We start from the raw sequence: 15,440 nt of genomic DNA, 5'->3' as shown, positions 1-15,440 counted from the left end.
TATGAATTCAGTCCTGACAAGTTTTCATGTGAGTATGATGGATACAAAAATAACTTACTGGTGTTTAATGATATGTGTATCTATGTCTATTTGTAGCATGTTAAAGTCTACAAGTACAAAATAAGACTATTCTATTGTGTATTATAATAAACTGAAAGGGATGGGCAGGCATGCACATTTATGGTTAAAAAGCTATAGAAAATCCTTGACAATTTGCTGGACAAGTCAGGCATTCCTTACAGCTTCTTCCTTGTTCCACCAGGAAGGTCTCTTAGACATAACTTCTTCTAAAGGGAGGATGAGTCGACGAAGGGCTCGGCCAACAGTGTCCAACAATAGGATGACATTACTCTGAAATAAAGAGAATGACGAAAAGTTCAAGATTTGTTCCTTTTTGTTGAAGCAGAAGGTTCTTGGCAACCTGGGAGTAAAGGTTACAGTGGTAAAGTAAACGGGAGATGGCAATATTGAAACACTTAAGATGAAGATAACAAATAGTTTTCTTAACCCAGAATTTAAAATATTAGATGGTTTCATGGAGATGTTTCTAATTATATGATGTAGAAGATATTCTCTTTGAAGATTTTGTCTTAAAACCATCCCCATCTTAACATAGGCTAGTGTAACCATGATTCTGTTTTATTACATAGTAATGATAACATTCAGAGGATTAATAATTTTTAAAAGTCCATTTACTTTTATCAAAATGACATAGAATGCTCTGTTGAAAACTGTTTTATGCTGTACATAATTAAATTAAAATTACATTTAGTAACTAAAATAATAAATTAAATTCTTTACATAAATCCAGTTCAATTCAGAAAATATGCACATTATATAAAGATGGGTTAGCAAGAAAATACCAAGGACTCTAAGAACCTAGCTAGTAATGAGTGTTTCTTCATTTAAAATTCATTAAGCTTAAAAAACTTACATAGTTGGTGTAATAATGAACAAACAAGAGACTTCCCTAACATTATTAATCACAGTTATGCAAATGAAGTTAACAATCTCTCAGTAGTTAGCAGAGCTTTATTAAGAAAAGAATTTTTTAAATAAACCTTAAACATTAAAAGAACTAAATAGAAGCACATGAAATAACACAAAATTGAAAAGAAACTGAAAAGACTGAGTATTTTTAAGGGATGAAAGGAGGTTGGCTTTTCTAGTTAAAATTTGAAGACTTTTAACAGATTTGCAAAAAGGCACCAGCAAATTGTTTGTCATTCCCCATTGTTATGCAATTATCTTTTCTTTCTTTCCTTTTTTGGTGGTTGTTTTGTTTTAAATTTGGTACTCCTCCATTATCTTAACCCTTATGAATTTTCATTTTAAGAACTTCCTTTGAGGAAAATTAAGTCACAAAGCACCCCAATAATTTAATATGCTTTGTAAAATTAGGAAACAGAATATCAAATGTTTGTTCATTTCTCCCATAATACCTATTGAGCAGCTGCTATTTAAAGCACAAAGGAGAATACAAAGCTGAATTAATTATGGCCCTTATCCTCTATTATATAATTCAGTTAGAGAGAAATAAAAATAAATGTAAAAGGATTAATGATTCATCTGCAAATCTGGAACCGCATAGTGTCACTTCAAATTTATTTTATAGCTAATTTTATTGAAGTGCTCAAGAATTAAAGTAGTATTCTTACTACATAGCTTCCTTCAGTCTATATACTCATTCTTGGCTATAGTAAAAATTCTACTAAGCATGTTGGTAGATCTTAAATTTTTCCACACCACCCTTAGAGTCCATTATTCTGTGTAAAATGCAATTTTCCATTAAAAATGTGTATTAGGAATACTCTTTTTAAAAAGAACATTTTGCATAAGAAGTACTATTCCTGGCATTTGAAAGTTTGAAAATAATAGTGATGTCTAAAAGTTTTCCTTAAGAAAATGTATTAAAAATTTAGAGTTTCCATCCTAAATCTTTTTTAAAAAAATCTTTTTTAAGTAAGTGTTTTTTGCCCTGGCTGGCATAGCTCAGTGGATTGAGCGCGGGCTGGGAACCAAAGTGTCCCAGGTTTGATTCCCAGCCAGGGTACATGCCTGGGTTGCAGGCCATAACCCCCAGCAACCGCACATTGATGTTTCTCTCTCTCTCTCTCTCTCTCTCTCTTCCCCTCCCTCCCTTCCCTCTCTAAAAATAAATAAATAAAATCTTTAAAAAAAAAGATTTTAGAAATATTTTTTTAAAAAAGTGTTTTTTTAAGGAGAAACTCTTTCATGTATGATAAATATGTACAACAGTAACACATTCTTAGCACAGAGGCAACTTGGATAATATTAACTTTTCTAAGTAAAAAAAAGTCCTAAAAATAATGTTTGATCCCAAAATATGATTAAGCAGAAGAATAAGCTAATGATTAAATAGATATGATTAAGCAGAAAAATAAGTTAGTACAGTTGTATATTTTTCTGCCTTTTTAGGGTCTAATACTTATATAGTTGTAATCCTGGTCTAAGTGAACTGAAAAACTTATCTAAGTGACAGAAAACATTTATTTCCAGCAACTGCTGTATATAGAATTAGTTTTAGAAGCACTGGCAACATGAAGTTCTGTTGCTCCATCCTTTTACAACTTAATGGTTTCCTTCTGCAAATGACTAATGAAATATTCTGTCTGCATTTAAAAATAGAACTTTGTGTCACACACGAGTGCATGTAACTGTGGCTTTGGCACGCCTTTAAGGGGGACAGGGAGGAGAAGCCAATGAGCAATTTTATTATGTTTGTATTTGACTGGGAGAAAAGTAACCTCTGGATGACCTCAATGTCCCAAAGTCTGAAATTCTAAACTTTGTACAGATGTAACGAGTAATCTCATGGGGGACGCTTTATTTTTAGGCATGCAGAAGTTTCCCTTTCCTCACTCAAGATTTTATTTTAGCAAGGTCTTTTGAACAACTTCTTAAACTAATCAGGGAAATGCATCCAGAGCAAAGATTTACATTTTAAAGACAAGAGATAGAATGGAAGTTCTTGTCTATAATATTTTAGCTCCATTTTCAGTTAAAACAGAATGGAAAAGAAGGAATTGAAGGAATCATTTTTTATTCCATTAGAGTTATTTATCATTTGTTAAATTTTACAGCTGCATGCTGTTTATTTGGAATTAAAGAGGTCTTACATCCTAACAGGACCATAACATAAAATAGGCAGCTAAGATTCTTTTTGGAAAAAGAGGAGGAAGTTCAGATGATAGGTAGAATGGGAGTTTCCAGATAAGCTAAGCAATGCCTGCTCAGGGTACTGAAATAGCCTTCTGGAAAACTGTTGAGACCATAGTCAAAAGGATAAGCTGGGTAACATGCTAGAATGGCAGGAGACCAAGTGCTGGCTATGGAAGTTATGCATATCTCTACAATGAAAAACCTGTTTTTCTTGATGAAAGTCATTGAGGCGAACAGAGTATTAACCAGCAATATGCCCAAATAATGGAATCTTTTGAGAAAATAAAATACTTGGTGACAGCCTAGAAATCTTTTAAAGAAATGGTATATATAAATTTGAGGGTTAATTTCACAGCTGAAAATTTGGCAGGACTATGTGAATGAATGCTCCATATTTAGATTCCTATCCAAATATAATTGGCTTACTGAATTAAAAAACCACCAAAATTTCATGTCATAAAGACAGATTCTTCTGGCTACAGAATTCAGTTCAATGGCATTGATATTTTGTTGAAAATCTATACAATAAAATCCTTATTTCAATGTGCTAGAAACAAACTTTTATAAGCAATATCTGGATATTCATAACTCTGCTCCTAGGAGAAAGTGAACATGAAAAAAATCTGAAAACCAGAAAAAATTATTAACTCAGAATTTATGACAATTATTAGGACAAGGCCTAAAATTGAAGTTGACTTTTTTGCTCAGTGAACTGCTGACATGCTATTTATGCAATATTTTCCCCTTGATTAGACACATTCCAAAAGCACTGCTTCTTGGTAACTTTACTCTCACAGTGACCTTAAAAACTTGTAAGCAACTGCACTGCATTTTTGTTAATACTTTCCTACTAGAAATACTTTTAAATTTTTCAGACTATTCCTTCCCCAAGATTCTGAAGTCAGTGGAGTCTGACTCTGCTGAGGTCCATCCAGTGTGGCTTGACTCAGTTCCCAAGCAGATGAACAAGTGGTCAAAATTCCCTGAGCCTCAGTTTCCTCACACATGTATATTGCTAACAGCTACTTCACCGGGCAGCTGGAAGAATGGCATGGGACAGTGGATGTAAAATTTTTTTCACACATTGTTGGCATTTAACAATTGATCCCTTTACTTGAGATACTCATCACCTTCCTTTTAGGATACCACACTCCCCAGTGTATCCACCTACTTCACTGGCCACTCATTTTCAACACCCTTGGTAGATTCCCCCTCATATCCCTGATTTCTTAATGTTTTATTGCCCCAGAGCTTAGTGGTCAAACTTCTCTTTTCTACCCACATTCACTCCCTGGTGACCACTTTTAGTCCCATGCCTTATATGCCAATGACTCCCATATTTATATTTCCTATTCTGACCTCTCCACAGAACTCCAGACTCATCTACTTAGAAGCCTATAGACATATAAAATTTAATCAAACATTTAATCTTCCCTCTAAAATTGATTCCTTCTTCATCTCAATTGATGGGGCTCTATCCTTTCAGTTGCTCAAGCCCCAAAACTTAAAGTTGTCCTTTAATCTACTCTTTCTCACCCCATACATCTACCTGATCTGTTAGGAAATCCTGTTGGTCCAACCTTCAAAATATATACAGAATCCATCATTTCTTATGACCTCCATACTCCTTCAAACTGCCATTATCTCTTGCTTAGATAATGCCCCAAATCTCTTCACTAGTCCTCATTCTGCCTTAGCACCTATTGACTATTCGCCACAGAGGAGTCAGAGAAATTCTCTAAAAATACATGTCAGATCACACCACTCCTGTGCTTGAAGCACCTTCCCAATCCACCCAAAGTCAGGGTGCAGAACATTACAATGGTCTACAGGGCTCTACCCATTCTGCTTCCCTCCCCCCTCCCCGATGGCCCTACCCCACCCTACTAAGTGACCTCTTTGACCTCACCTCCTTATACTTTCCCCCCATCCAATCATTTTAAAGAAGAGGCAGATTCCAGCCTCTGGGTCTTAGAACTTATAATTCCCTTTACCTGGAAGTCTCTTCCAGATACCTGTTCTTCCCTTGTTTCTACCAAGTCTTTGCTTAAATATGATCTTTTCATTTAAGAAATCCTTGCCCACCATGTTATTTTAAGTGGAAATCTTCCTTCCAGCCTTCTGTTTTATTCTCTCTGGTTTTTTATTTTTTAACTTAAGGTATAATTTAATTATTTATTTTGCTTATTGTCTATCTTCCTATGCCACAATGTAAGCTTTTGAGAACAAGGATTTTTGTTGTTTTGTTTCACTGTAGTATCCCCAGTAGTACATACACACACAATGTCTACTTGTTGAATGAATAGAATTCTTTGGTATATATTAGGTGGGTAATAGTTATACAGAAGGATTACACTCCTTTCTACTGGTATAGTACAGATAACTTAGACCTTTACAGTTCTTACTAACTGAAACACACACAGCCTGTCTTTTGAACTATATCTTCTGTTCTGAGTTATTTTTAGCTTAATTCTGGGCATTTGTACTTTTCACTAGTTCTATCTTAGAATAGTAGTGATGGATACAACTTGATCATCACTAGATACTAAATGATCTCATTGTATTCCTGTAATGGACTGAATGTTTATGTCTCCCCAGATTAATATGGTGAAATTTCAAGCCCCAGTATACTAGGCGGTGGGGCCTTTAAGAGTTCATAAAGATGGAATCTTTATGAAAGAGATACCAGGAGTCCAAGATGGTTATGTAACAGGTGGAAGCTATTACACCTATTTTACAAACCAGTTTTACAGCTTAATTATAGAGAAATCAACTTGAATAATCAACAGAAGGACATCTGAACAGGAGTATTATAACCAAGGTTTACAGAAGAAGCCACATAGAGACTGACGAGAAGGGCAGAGACATGGAGAGAGCTGGCCCCTGCACCCAAGTGTGGTGGCTGAGAAGCTGAAGGGATACCCCAGCTGCAAACTACCCCTTGAGGAATGTGGGGTCTCAGCACTACACTGGGATCTCTAACCTAGATTATCAGAGCCAGGAAGAAATGCCTGAATAGTATCTGGCTGTGAAAATCAGCAGGTGGGGACTCTGTCCACCTAGGAGAAGAAGAAGTCTGCTAGAAACCCAGATGTATAGCATCTTAAAGGGCCATCTAGCCCTCAAACATTCACCCAGGGCTCTAGTAGATGGAGGGGAATTCAGGGCATATGGGAGTCATAGAGAGAATGTCTGGGTAGTATGGCTCTGAAGAGAGATCTGGAGGGTCAGCCACTGAGGTCCCTATGCCAAGTCCCTATCCCATAACACCTTCAGGGGCCATCTTTCCAGGGTTGAGCACTCCTATTCTTGTAGCACCAGCCTGGGGAGTGAACTAACCTAGACCTTTGGTGCATTCTTTTTCTGGAGAAGCTTTTGGTAGACTCTCAGGTTTTGGAACAGGGAGGCCAGTTTTGCCTCCCTTCTGCAGGCTCAGCTAGCAGCACCTCCAATGGGAGACTCTTCTCATCTATCTTCCCAAGTCCCAGTATTCCCAGCATGCTGAGCTCAGTTCAATAGGGAGAAGGGAATGCTACCCAGAGCTGGGATCTTCAGAGTGTGTCTCCCTCAGAGGTCCTTATCCCAGACGTGGATGAGTACTGAGTTGTGCAGTTGTGGAATAGAGGAAGGTGATGTGCTTGTCACCTTCCTGCAGGCTTGGAGGGCACCAACCCCAGAGGGAGACTCTTTCAATTTGTTCCACCAAGCCCTAAGGGCTCTGCCCTGATGAGCTTGCTCCTGCAGTGGGGCCAGCTGGCTGGACCCAACCTGAACCTGTGATGCGCTCCCCCTACGGTAGCTAAGGTCAGAGACTATGGCAGAGACTGAGAGGTACGGCTCTGCAGTAGGTGGCCACTTTCCCCACATTGAGTTCCTGACCACACCTCTCCCAAGCAGGAGATCCATTAGCCCCACTCTCCCGATCCCAGTCAACCTGTCCTACCAAGCTCGTACCTTGTGGAAGGTTTGTGGGTTGTGATCAGCCTGGGCCCACTCTACAGTTTTTCTTTGGAAGGCTCTGGGAGAATACCAGGTAACCTAAGGGGGTGGTAAAGTAGCCAACAGGTGGAGGTAGACATCAAGGAGCCTTGGACCTTTTACTGATCTGCCCCTAGCTCAGAGCTAGAGGAGCCCAATCCTTGTGGCCAGCTTGGCCCTTCCCACATGCACCCAGGCAGAGTAGATGCAGTCACAAACAGTGAATATTGTGGTAGCTTCAAATAGGTAGCTCAAGTCTGGTTATAGACAATGCCTGATATTGACCTGCACCAGAATGCCACCCAAGCAGATCCACAACCAACACAATGAGCGATGGGCTTCATACCACACCAGTGCTCTATCCAACTAACCACACAACTTCACACTCAAACAGGGGCTGCAGCAGGCACAAGAACCTGCTGGGAACAACTCTGCCTTGGGTGGCAGCCCCTGCACAGCAACTCATATAGGGTGATCGAGGTCTATCCTTACAGTCAGCCAGCCTGAGGGTTAGCTCCACCCACAAATAAGCCAACAGCATTCAAGACTCAACTATAATAGGAGGGCACTCTTAACCCAAACAGGAGATATTGCTGGAGCACCTAGGTTAAGTGATCTGGAAGACTGCACCACTGAGCCCCACAAGACAACTACATCATACAGCCATCCTAACAAGTTTGGGAGTCACAGCAGATCTATCTAATACACAGAGACAAAAAATGGAGACAAAGAAATATGCCTCAAATTAAAGAATAAGAGAAATATCCAGAAAAAGAAATTAAATTGAAGCAACCAAGATACCAGGTGCAGAATTTAAAACCAAAAATGCTCAAGGACTTTAGGAAAAGAATAAATGATCTCAGTGAGAACTTAGAGTAAAAATCAAAAAGGACATAACACCCATAAAAAAACAGTCATAATGAAGACTGCAATATCTTAAATGAATACTACAGTAGAAAGGATGTACCAAGGGTTAGATAAAATAGAGGATCAAATCAATGATTTAGAGGACAAGTTAACAGAAAACACCCAAGCAAAGCAATAAAAAGAAAAAAAAATCAAAGAGGAAAGCCTAAGGGACCTCTTGGACAGCATCAACTATAACATCTGCATCTTAGGGGTACCAAAAGGAGAACAGACAGCAAACGATAAAGAACCTTTTTGAAGAAATAATGGTTGAAAACTTCAGTAACTTGGTGAAAGAAAAAGACACACAAGCCCAGAAGGCACAGAGAGTACCAAATAAAATGAACCCAAAGAAGCCCACACCAAGACACACAATAAAAATGGCAAAGGTTCAAGACAAAGAAAGAATCCTAAAAGCAGCAAGAGAAAGACAGTTACCTACAAAGGAGCTTCTATAAGGCTGTCAGCTAATTTCTCAAGAAAAACACTTCAGGTCAGAGGGACTGAAAATGAGGAAAAGCAAGGACTACTCTATCTAGAACTTCTGGTCAAGATGGAGACACAGGGAGAAATACTTTGTCTCCACACACAACCAAAAGAAGGACAATAACACATTTAAAAACAACCCAGAAATGCCAGAAAATTGAACTGTATGTAAGTCCAACAACCAAGGAGTTAAAGAAGAAACATTCATTCAGACTGGTAAGAGGGGTGGAGATGGGCAGCCAGAGTGGAGAGGACACCCAGCAACGTGGCAGCGGGAGGACAAGGTGGGCAAAGCAGTGGCGGGTTCAACGGGTGCAAGGTGGCAGCTGTCAGTCCACATATGCGTGCAAAGGAACACAGACCATGAACCCCACGCTTCTAGCACATCAAAAGAAAGCCTTAGAACCTCTGGCTATAAAAACCTGTGGGGGTCTGGGGGCAGGAGAAATACTGAGTCTCACAGGAGAGTTTGTTAGAGATGACCCACAGGGTCCTACAGTGTACACAAACCTACCCAACCGGGAATCAGCAGCAGAAGGGCCCAATTAATTTGTGGGTACTGGGGGAAGTGACCGAAAGCCAGCAGAGAGCCAGGGCAAATGCAGTTGTTCCCTCTCAGACCCCTCCCACACATACAGCACCACAACCCAGCAAAGTGGGTTGCCTCTCCCTAGTGAATACCTAAGGCTCCGCCCCTTACAACACAACAGGTGCGCTGAGACAAAGAAATATGGCCCAAATAAAACAACAGATCAAAACTCTAAAAATAGAACTAAGCAAGGAGGAGATAGCCAACATAGCCAACATATCAGATGCAGAGTTCAAAACACTGGTAATCAGGATGCTCAAAGAACTGGCTGAGTATGGTAGCAAAACAGAGGGAAAAGTGAAGGCTATGAAAATTGAAATACAGGAAAATGTACAGGGAATCAAGAGTGAAGGGAAGAAAACCAGGACTCAAATCAACAATTTGGAACAGAAGGAAGAAATAAACATTCAACCAGGACACAATGAAGAAACAAGAATTCAGAAAAGTGAGGAGAGGCTTACAAATCTCTGGGACAACCTGAAATGTTCCAATACCTGAATTATAGGGGTGCCAGAAGGAGAAGAGGAAGAGCAAGAAACTGAAAACTTATCTGAAAAAATAATGAAGAAGAACTTCCCCAATCTGGCAAAGGAAATAGACTTTCAGGAAACCCAGAGAGTCCCAAAGAAGTTGGACCCAAGGAAGCACACATGAAGGCACACCATAGTTACATTACCCAAGATTAAAGAGAAGGGGAGAATCTTAAAAACAGCGAGAGAAAAGGTGACAGTTACCTACCAAGGAGTTCCCATAAGACTATCAGCTGATTGCTCCAAAGAAACCTTGCAGGCAAGAAGAGGCTGGCAAGAAGTATTCCAGGTTATGAAAGGCAAGGACCTACATCCAAGATTACTCTATCCAGCAAGGGTATCATTTAGAATGGAAGGGCAGATAAAGTGCTTCCCAGATAAGGTCAGGTTCAAGGAGTTCATCATCACCAAGCTCTTATTATATGAAATGTTAAAGGGACTTAGAAAAAGAAAAAGATAAAAAATTATGAAACAGTAAAATGACAACAAACTTACAAATATCAACAACCAAACCTGAAAAACAACAAAAATGAACTAAGCAAACAACTAGAACAGGAACAGAATCACAGAAATGGAGATCACATGGAGGGTTATCAGCCAGGAGAGGGTGGGGGGGATGATGGGAGTAAAGGTATAGGGAATAAGAAGCACAAATGGTAGGTACATAATATGCAGGGAGAGGCTAAGAATAGTATAGAAAATGGAGAAGCCAAGAACTCATATGGAAACCCACTGACACTAAGTGAGGGGGGGATGCTGGTGGGAGGGGCAGTGCAAGGTGGAGGGGAATAAAGAAGAGAAAAAAATGGACAACTGTAATTGCGTAATTAATAAAAGTACTTAAAATAAAAATTAATTTAAGATATTTTTAAGAAATAAATTCAGAAAAAAAGAAAAAACCCTTCCAGCAAACAAGAGTCCTAGACTGGATGGCTTCACAGGTGAAATTTACCAAACATTCAAATATGAACTAATACCTCCCTTCCTCAAACTGTTCCAAAGAATTCAAACAGAGAGAAGACTCCCAAACTCATTTTATGAAGCCAGCATTATCCTAATTTCAAAACCAGATAAAGACCCTATAAATAAAGAAAATTTTACACTATTATCACCAATGAACATACATCTATGAACACCCCCCTCAATATTAGCAAACCAGATATAGCAATACATTAAAAATATTATGCACCATGATCAAGTGGAATTTATTCCATCAATGCAAGGTTGGTACAATATTCACAAACCACTACAAATGATACAGCACATAAAAAATTAAGGACAAAAATCACATGATTATTTCAATAGATGCAGAAAAAGCATTTAATAAAATCCAGCACTGATTTATATAAAAAAAACTCTTTGCAAAGAATAGAGGGAACATACTTCAATGTAATAAAGGCCATATATGACAAACTCACAGCCAACATCATGTTCAACAGGCAAGAACATTTCCCTTGAGATCAAGAACAAGATGGGGATGTCTGTTTTCACCATTCTTATTCAACATAGTACTGGAAGTCCTAGCCATGGCAAACAGACAAGAAGAAATAAAAGGCATTCAAATTAGAAAGGCAGAAGTAAAACTGTCATTCTTTGCTAATGAGATGATGCTATATAAAGAAAACACTAAAGACTCCACCAGAAAACTACTGGAAATAATAAATGAATTCAGTACAGTGGCAGGATACAAAAATAATCTTTAGGAATTGGTGGGATTTTTATACACCAATAATTAACTGTCAGAAAGAGAAACTAAGAAAAAAAATCCTATTTATAATTGCAATAAAAAATAACATACCTAGAAATAAATTTAACCAAGGAGGTAAAAGATCTGTACTCAGAAAATTATAGGTTACTAAAGAAAGAAATTGAGGAAGATACAAATAAATGGAAGCATATACTATGTTCACGGATAGGAAAAATGAACATCATTAAAATGTCCATAGTACCCAAAGGAATCCATAGATTCAATGTAACTCCTATTAAAACACCAATGGCATATCTCACAGAACTACAAAAAATTCCAAAAATTTATATGGAACTACAAAAGACCACAAATAGCCACAGCAATCTTGAGAAGGAAGAACAAAGTTGGAGGAATCACACTACCTGATATCAAATTATACTAGAAGGCCATTATTATCAAAACAGCATGGTACCAGCATAAAAAACAGGCATCTAGATCAATGGAACAGAACAGGAAGCCCAGAAATAAACCCACACTTTTATGGTAAATTAATATTTGATAAATGAGGCAAGAAGATAAAATGGGGTACAAAATGTCTATTCAATAAATGGTATTGGGAAAATTGGATAGATACATAAAAACAAAACAAAACAACAATGAAACTAGACCACCTCTTTGCCATGAATGTCCTAGAAAAAGACATAGGTAGTAAAATCTCAGACATCTCTTAGAGCAATATTTTTTCTGATATATTTCCTTGGCCTAGGAAAACAAATGATAAAATAAACAAATGGGACTACATCAAACTAAAAAGCATTTGCACAGCAAAAGAAACCATCAACAAAATGAAAAGAAAACCCACTGAATGAGAGGACATATTTGCCAAAGATACATCTGATAAGGGGTTAATTTTCAAAATTTATAAACAATTTGTACAACTAACTCACCACCAAGAAAACAAACAATCCAATTAAAAAATGAGCAAAGGACCTGAATTGACAGTTCTATAAAGAGGACACACAGATGGCCAATAGGCACATGAAAAGATGCTCAACGTTAGTAATCATCAGAGAAATGCACATTGAAACCACAATGACATACCACCTCACACCTGTCAGAATGACTATCATCAATAAATCAACAAACAACAAGTGTTGGAGAGGATGTGGAAAAAGAGGAACCCTCATGCACTGTTAGTGGGAATGTAGATTGGTGCATCCATTGTGGAAAACAGCATGGAGTTTCCTTAAAAAATTAAAAATGGAACTGTTTTATGACCCAGCAATTCTACTTATGAGAATGTACCCAGAGAAACTCAAAACATTAATTTGAAAGAATATATGCACTCCTATGTTCATTGCAGCATTATTTATAAGAGCCAAGATCTGGAAGCAGCCCAAGTTTCCATCAGTAGAAGAACAGATAAAAAAGCTGTGGCAAATTTACACAATGAAATACTAACTGACTAAAATAGAAGGATACCCTACCTTTGTGACAGCATGGATGAACCTTGAGAGTATTATAGTAAGTGGAACAAGCAACTTAGAGAAAGACAAATATCATATGATTTCTCTTATATGTGGAATCTAATGAACAAAATAAAAAAACAAAATAGAAACAGACTCAGATACAGAGAACAGACTGACACTTGTCAGAAGGGAGGGGTTGGGGAGCTGGGTGAAAAGGTAAAGAGACTAAGAAAAAAACCCCAAAGCCCAAAGAGACACAAACAATAGTATAGTCAATGCCAGAGAGTAGAAGATAGCAGACGGCAAAAGGAGGCTTGACTTTGGGTGGTGAGTACATGATTCAGTATGAAGGTGGTATATTATAGAGGTGTAGACTTGAAACCTGTCTGATTTATTAACCAATGTCACCCCAATAAATAAAATAAATAAATAAATAGATAGATAAATAAATAAATAAAAGAGACACCAAAGAAATCCCTCACTCCTTCGTCAAGTGAGGTGACAGGGAAAACATGGTTATCTAAGGAGTGGTCCCTCATGAGACATTAACTCTGCCAATGCCTCTATCTTGGACTTCTCAGCTTTCAGAATGATGGGTAAAAAACTTCCAGTGTGTATAAGCTACCTAGTCTACAGTTTCTCTGTTACAGCAGCCCAAATGGACTAAGACAATTTTATGCAGTGCATTATGTGGCACCCTCTGTGTAAATAATGTCATTCAGGTCTCAGATGAAATGTTACCTCAATATTGTTCACCCTCCCAACTCCTCCTAATGACCCCTATCACTCCTTAGGCCAGTGGTCCCCAACCTTTTTGGTATCAGGGACCAGTTTCATGAAAGTCAATTTTTCCATGGACTAGGGTAGGGGGATGGTGTCCAGATGAAGCAAGCGCTTTACATTCAAGCTCGCCTCCTTCTGTGTGCCAGGGTGCTAACAGGCCTGGTCTGGTACCAGTCCGTGAACCAGAGGCTGGGGACCCCTGCCTTAGACTGTTATCTGGTTTCTATTACATTCCTTTCTATTGGTAAAGTACAGATTACTTTAGACCTTTAGAATTCTCACTAATTAAAATACACACAAAATGTGAAACACATACTACCTGAAATTGGCATATTTATTTGTTGGTTTACTTGTTTGTTGTTCAAAGAGGATGCAAGCTTTACAACAAAGAATTACTTGGCCATAAAAGTCAGGGATGAGAAGCCCTTACTTACATGTTTCCATACTTACAGGTCATCCTGAAGTCTCTGTAGAGAGCAAGATAGCCTGATTTTGTGGTACTGATAAAAGATAACTTTGGACCTTCCCTCCAGCACCTTTCTTTTATCTTTATAAAAACAGTTATAGGTTGCAAATCATTTATGCCTTTTTCTCCACATCAGTTGCCCTTGGCATGTGAGTACCACGAGAATGGCGTTGGGTACATTACCTGCTGCTCATGGAGAATCACCTGACCCTTGAGGGGACTTCCCAGGGGTGCCACTGTCACAAATGGGTGCCAAATTCCACTGGCAGTTCTTGGGAAGATGTCAAAAAAATCCACAAAGTAGCCACTTTTCCCAGCCATATTCATAAAGTATAAGGAAACAGGATTGCATGCAACTACATACAGAGTATCTTCCTCATTTTCTGAAATGACAAAAAGGCGTTATTTTGTGATCTGCAACAGACTTTCTGACTAGTCAAAAGGTCCATTGAAAACTGAACCATGAGACTAAGAACAGTTGGAAGTGAACAGATGATTTGTAGATGTATTGGTTAGACTGAAAAGACCATGAGCAGTAATTTAGTTCCTACTCTAAATGTAGATGGGACCACACCTATGTATTTGAGGAAGCATTTTTTCCCCAAAGAATTCCATAATATCTAATAATTATACCATTAAATATTTAAAACTTCCCAATGCAGGAAATTCTTCCTTGTATGAAAGCAAAGTGCTTTGTGCTTCAATAAAGGTCTGTTTTCTCTTGTTTTATTGTTCATTTAGATGGACAAAAGCTGGTCAACAGCTACCTGCTAATCTTGCATTTCCTAGATAATTACTAGATCCTGAAGCTTTTCTTGCTTTAAATAAGTAATTCTATATTTTATTCTTAGCTTTATGGATCTAATTTTCCAAACTTTATCTTTTAAATATTTTTATTACAATATCTCCATTCCTTCTCATCATATACACACAAAAATGTGTAACTGTGTATGGTGACAAATGTTAACTAGACTTATTGTGGTGATCATTTCACAATATAAATATCAAATATTTATGTTGTATACCTGAAACTAATACAATGTTATATACCAATTATAATTCAATAAAAATAAAATAAAATAAAATCTCTATTTTCAATCTGAGTACTTGACTAGGTCCATTTTCTGAATTCTCTCTCGTGCTTCTTCAACTATTAAGATCATATGAATCGCGAGGGATCTAATGAAAATGTAGATTCTGATTGAGTAGGTCTGGGGTGGGTTTAAGAATCAGCCTTTCCAACAAGCTCCCATGAGATGCCTATGCTGTTGGTTTGAGGGCCTCACTTTGAGTAGTCAGTCAGGCAATAGACTGTGTTTCCATAATCTCTACGTATGGTATGGGATTAAGTTGCTTTTGCATA

At 38.0% G+C, this 15,440-nt stretch overlaps 1 protein-coding gene across 4 annotated transcripts in view; it reads right to left on the bottom strand.

Moving 5' to 3' along the window:
* Positions 1–15,440, bottom strand: part of VWA8 (von Willebrand factor A domain containing 8) — a 421,660-nt gene that overhangs the window by 146,595 nt on the left and 259,625 nt on the right. For all 4 annotated transcript variants that reach the window (XM_045839249.1, XM_045839250.1, XM_045839252.1 and 1 more), the window contains exons 29-30: positions 14,261–14,460; positions 241–351 (exon numbers count right to left, since the gene is read on the bottom strand). In XM_045839249.1, the coding sequence (XP_045695205.1) occupies positions 241–351; positions 14,261–14,460 (311 nt within the window). The remainder of the gene's footprint in view (positions 1–240; positions 352–14,260; positions 14,461–15,440) is intronic.

This window comes from Phyllostomus hastatus, unplaced genomic scaffold, assembly GCF_019186645.2.
Source record: "Phyllostomus hastatus isolate PE091 unplaced genomic scaffold, TTU_PhHast_1.1 phas_contig_29, whole genome shotgun sequence".
NCBI classification, from domain to species: Eukaryota; Metazoa; Chordata; class Mammalia; order Chiroptera; family Phyllostomidae; genus Phyllostomus; species Phyllostomus hastatus.
Note: the sequence above shows the minus strand (reverse complement) of the source record. Positions and strands in the feature narration are given on the sequence as shown.